At 45.7% G+C, this 4,807-nt stretch overlaps 1 protein-coding gene across 1 annotated transcript in view; it reads left to right on the top strand.

Moving 5' to 3' along the window:
• The first annotated feature begins 1,532 nt into the window (after positions 1–1,532).
• The window catches only part of SNRPB (small nuclear ribonucleoprotein polypeptides B and B1), an 8,275-nt gene continuing 5,000 nt past the window's right edge, over positions 1,533–4,807 (top strand). Inside the window, exons 1-2 of the mRNA XM_011369364.2 lie at positions 1,533–1,693; positions 3,982–4,133. Of these exons, the coding sequence (XP_011367666.1) occupies positions 1,691–1,693; positions 3,982–4,133 (155 nt within the window). The 5' untranslated portion in view covers positions 1,533–1,690. The remainder of the gene's footprint in view (positions 1,694–3,981; positions 4,134–4,807) is intronic.

The following is a 4,807-nucleotide window of genomic DNA, read 5'->3' as shown; positions in this document are numbered from 1 at the left end:
GTGGTAAATAAATATTTTAAGAAAGCATGCATGAGTGATATGTTAGGAGGCAGGGTAACTTGATAGTAGCTAGGGAGCCAGATGGTATTATTTTCCTGTTCTGACTCTGCCACCTTGGGCAGGAGAATTCATCTCTCTGAGTCTCCATTCTCATCATCTAAAAATTGACAGTAACAGGACAGAACATACATCTTAGGGTGGTGTGAGGATTACAAAGCCCCGAAGTGAAAGCTTTCCTTGCTGGGTTTGAGGGACAGCAAATTGACTAGTGTGGCTGAAGGATGATGAATAAGGGGACCGTTGAAGGAGATGAGGTTGGAGAGGGATGCAGGGCTAATTTTATTCCATGTGTGCTGGGAAGTTATTGGGAGATAGAGAGCAGGGCAATAATATCATTTGATAAAAACCCAGAACATCTGGTTGTTCTGAGAGCAAGAGAGGAGGCAAAGAGAACAGTCAGGGGATCATTCAATGATCCAAGACAGAGATGATGGTGACGAGGACTAGTGTGATAGCAATGGAGCAGGGGACAACAGTAAGATTCAAGACATTTTGAAGGCAAGGTCTGTAAGATGTGCTGATTGATTATGAGATGGGAGAGAAAGAGAGGAATCAAGGATGCTACCAAAAACTTCTGAGATGGAGAACACTGGTAAGAAGTGGTTCTGGGAAGAAGAGTAAATAGAATCAAGAGTTCAGTTTTCAACGTTTAATTTTGTATACCTATTAGACATCTATGTCAAGGAGACGGCTGGCTATAAGAGATCAAGTTAAATAAAGAAACCAGGGTTAGAGGAATAAATTTGAAAAACTTGAGTATATAGATAGCATTCAAAAGTCATGGATGGGATCGATTGATTCATTTAAATATTTATTAAGCACTTGTTTTGTGCTAAGCAGATTTCTAGGCACTATAATAATGAACAGTACACAAAAATCCATACTGTTGGAACTTACATTCTAATGGTGAGGGATTAAAAAATAGCAAAAGTATATAGTATGTTAGCAATCAGTGTTAAAGAGAAAAATAAAACAGGGAGGGGTGGGAAGGTTGCAGTTTTAAACAGATTGGCAGGTAATTCCTCAGTGGGAAACTGTTATTTGAACTTAAGTCTTGAAGTTGAAAGCATGAATCAATCACGTACCTGGACAACTAGCATTCCAGGCAGAGGCAACAGCAAATGCAAAGGTGCTGGGCAGGAGCACGTCTAGCAAGTTCACGGAAAAGCAAGGATAGTGATTGTAGAGGAGAGAGCCGAGGCTGAATGGTGGGAGGTGAGGACAAAGTGTTAATGGGCGGGAGCGGGGAAGGAGGGGAAATGATGCTGAGTATGAGTAGCTCACGTTCGAAGCCGCTTACGTGCGGAGCAGCTCTCGTGCCGAGCAGCTCTCGTGCCGAGCAGCTCTCGTAGAAGGTGTCCAAACAATCCTAAACTAGTACAAGAGGTTCAGTTTATGTTAGCCCCACCCCCAACCCCGCCCCAAGCCCCGCCCCACCCTAAGATCGCAACTCCGCGTCGAGGGCGGAACTCAAGGGCCCGGCTCTGGGACCGGAAGTAGCTTCCTACCCGACCCCATTTTGCCCGCGGCTGCATTTCCGGTAGCGGTGGCGGGAAGCGGGCTGCTGGCGGTCGTCTAGGCCTCAGTGTAGACGAATCCGGCAGGAATCAGAGCCATCAGAACCGCCACCATGGTGAGAAGGCGCAAGGCGGCGTCCAGGGAGCTTGTGAATCTGTTGTGTAGGGGGGACCGGGGCTGATCGGGGAGGAAGCCGCGATTGGCCGCTCATAGCGGTGAAGGCCCGGGCCGCGGCCGCCCCGTCTGTGCACGGAAGACCTCGGCCGTTCGGCAGGCTGGGGGAGGGGAAGGCTGGAACTGAGGGACGGAGGCCTAGGTCGCTCGGTGGGGGCGAGAATGGAACTGCGACTCTCCACGCCGCTGTAGTCACAGTATTTGGGATCTTGTGGATACTAAATAAACTTTTGCAGAAGAAATGTGTCTGGGATTTTGGAGCAGGCCCTAGAGTTGCAGGAGAACTAGGGAAGACCTGGAAAGAGGTTCAGACTTGTGAAGGGAGGGAGTGAAGGTTTATGTACCATTTATTGAGAGGGAGTTGTGAAAAGACGTGCAAGGGCTTGTGGCCAAAACTGGAGCGTGTTCTTGGGTCTAGTAGATGGGGGAGGAGGGAACGGTAGGGTGAATGAGAATATTTGGGGGAAGAGTTGAACTTATTTCTTCAGCATGTATTTAAGTACGCCTCACGTTGCAGGCGCCGGGGCTGCACAATGAAATGTTTCCTTCACTGAGTTCACTTTCTAGTTGGGATAATATAATTCAGAAGCATTTAGTAAAAGTAACGGAGGGTGGGGCGGTGTAAGAATGCTTTCAGGAGTAGATGATTCCTGACCAGAGCTGCAAAAGATTGTTAGGTGTTTTCCCAGCGAAAATGGAAGGGGATATTACCGATACAAAGGATGTAAAAGCAAGGCATGAAGGGTAGCATTATTGAAAGTTTCTGGAGGGAGAAAGGGAAGAAGAGCTGAAAAAAGATGGGAGAAATTGGCTGGAGCCTGATTACTAAAGGCCTTAATCCTGCTAGTGATGAGGCATGCCATTGAAAGATTTTAACCAGCAAAATGACATGAACTTGTGTTTAGAAAGATCACTTTATTCTGTAGCTGTTACGTGTATGGTGAATAAAAACAGGAAAACCTGGTAGGATATTGTTTGAGGGAATTGGATTAGTAGAGTAGGCACTGGATTCAGGCTGATTAAGTTCCAGCACAGCCTCATGGCTGTGAAACAGGGCAAGCTATTTCACTTCTCTCAGCCTCAGTGGCCTCATCTGTAAAATAGGAACAATAATAGGGCTGCTTTTGAGAATTAAATGAGATTTAATGTGCTTATCACAGTGCCTGGTATATACAGTGAGCACCCGGTAAGAATTGACTGTTACCGGGTAGACCAAAAAATGTTGCCACGAAAGTTCTGTGTGGCTAGAAGCTGTGTGATTACAAGCCAGTTAAAATGGTTATCTGAGAGACTGAACCACATAACCTGGGTCTCCAAGGTGGAAGTCAAGGTTCTGATCCACACTTGTAGGTCCAGAAGCTCGTTCTTGTCCAAGCTCACAGAGATGAACAGCGTATACAGGCCTGGGACATAAAAGGCAGTTGGATGTGTTAGAACTGGCACATACCAGTCAGACTGATGGGAGGCCGATACACAGATCAAATATAGGTCATTTCTAGAGAGAAATATAACTGCCAAGGGTAGCCGACAATTCACACTATAATGTTTATATAGTTTATTTTAGCAAAGCTACATCGGAAGCCAAGCTATAAAGCAGAAAATGTTGTTGGATTGATTAATTGGTATAGCAAGTTTTATATTCTTAAAGACCATTATGTGTTCAAACTGTTTAGCACCCTGGCCAGCAGAAAGTTTCCCTCCCAAAGGTAGTCTTGGAGACACACTAACAAATCCTCGTTTTGGGGATTCCATTCTCACCTCCAAGCTGATCAGCTCATTTCTGATAAGCTTCTGGTGGGTTGGATTTTTTATGCCAGTCCCATTCTAGCTCTTCCTTTACTCAGTGTTTTCAATGGGATATGAGTGTTCCATAGCACTGGAGTCACACACCTATAATCTGCAATGGCAGATGGCTAATCTCTGGTATGAATGGATTGGATTAGTTCGGAGACATTTTACATTCATCTCTGAAACACAGCCTAAGCAAAGGCAATTGAAGTATGAGATGATTCGAAGGGAAAGGGGAGTAACAGTAGTGGACAGAGGTCAGGGCTGAACACAGGGTGACATGGGAGAATTACTGGGAAAAGGCTGTGGCTGAAAGATAACTGAGAATCTATTGAGAAAGCTACATATGGAAAAGAGGGCTGTAGCAGAGTTTTGAGGAAGGACTAGGAATATGTGGGTCCCAAAGAGCTGAGTCTCATCCCTGCTGATTTCTCCTTGCAGACTGTGGGCAAGAGCAGCAAGATGCTGCAGCACATCGACTACAGGATGAGATGCATCCTGCAAGATGGTCGTATCTTCATTGGTACCTTCAAGGCTTTTGACAAGCATATGAATTTGATCCTCTGTGACTGCGATGAATTCAGGAAGATCAAGTAAGGAGTGGGCTGTGTGGGGAGGGATTTGGATTGGGGGGTAGGTTGGGTGGATGGGCCAAGTGACAGGTGGTGATGTAGCTAGGTGGTTTCTGTCAGTTTGCTCTCCTGTTTTTGAGGGCAGATTTAAATGGGGACATTGGACAGTAAGAAATCTCCTTCCTTTAGCTCAGCAAGCCTTGCTCTGTAGTTCTAGCAGATTACAAGTTGTAAGGAGGGCTGGTAGGCTTTTTGTTTCTCTGACTCTCTCGTGCCCCTGGGTACTGGGGTAAAGGGCTCTCATGTTCTCCCCACAGGTGTGTGAGGGGGGAGAGCTTGATTTTCTGGCCTCATTGCCTATTTGTAAAGCTGTAGCCTAAAGGGCTCTCCCAATGCAGCCTGGTCTGAAACTGCTTTAAGAAGCCTCTGACCCTCTTCAGGGTAAGTGCTCAGCTCCCCGTGTGGGTTTGGGGCCAGTGATTTTTGTTGGCATTTATAGAAACAATTGGAGATATTTTCTGCTTTCCTACAATTCCATAAGTTATTGGATAACTTTCTTTTCTTAAGACTCACAGATCTTAAGTCTGGCTTATTAAAATGTATGGTCTAGCTTTTTGCCCTATTTTACATTCAAGGCATCTTGAGGCTCAAAGAGGTTATGTGACTTCCATGGTCATTCGGCTCACTTGCCATGT

This window comes from Pteropus vampyrus, unplaced genomic scaffold, assembly GCF_000151845.1.
Source record: "Pteropus vampyrus isolate Shadow unplaced genomic scaffold, Pvam_2.0 Scaffold7, whole genome shotgun sequence".
In the NCBI taxonomy this organism is placed as follows: domain Eukaryota; kingdom Metazoa; phylum Chordata; class Mammalia; order Chiroptera; family Pteropodidae; genus Pteropus; species Pteropus vampyrus.
Note: the sequence above shows the minus strand (reverse complement) of the source record. Positions and strands in the feature narration are given on the sequence as shown.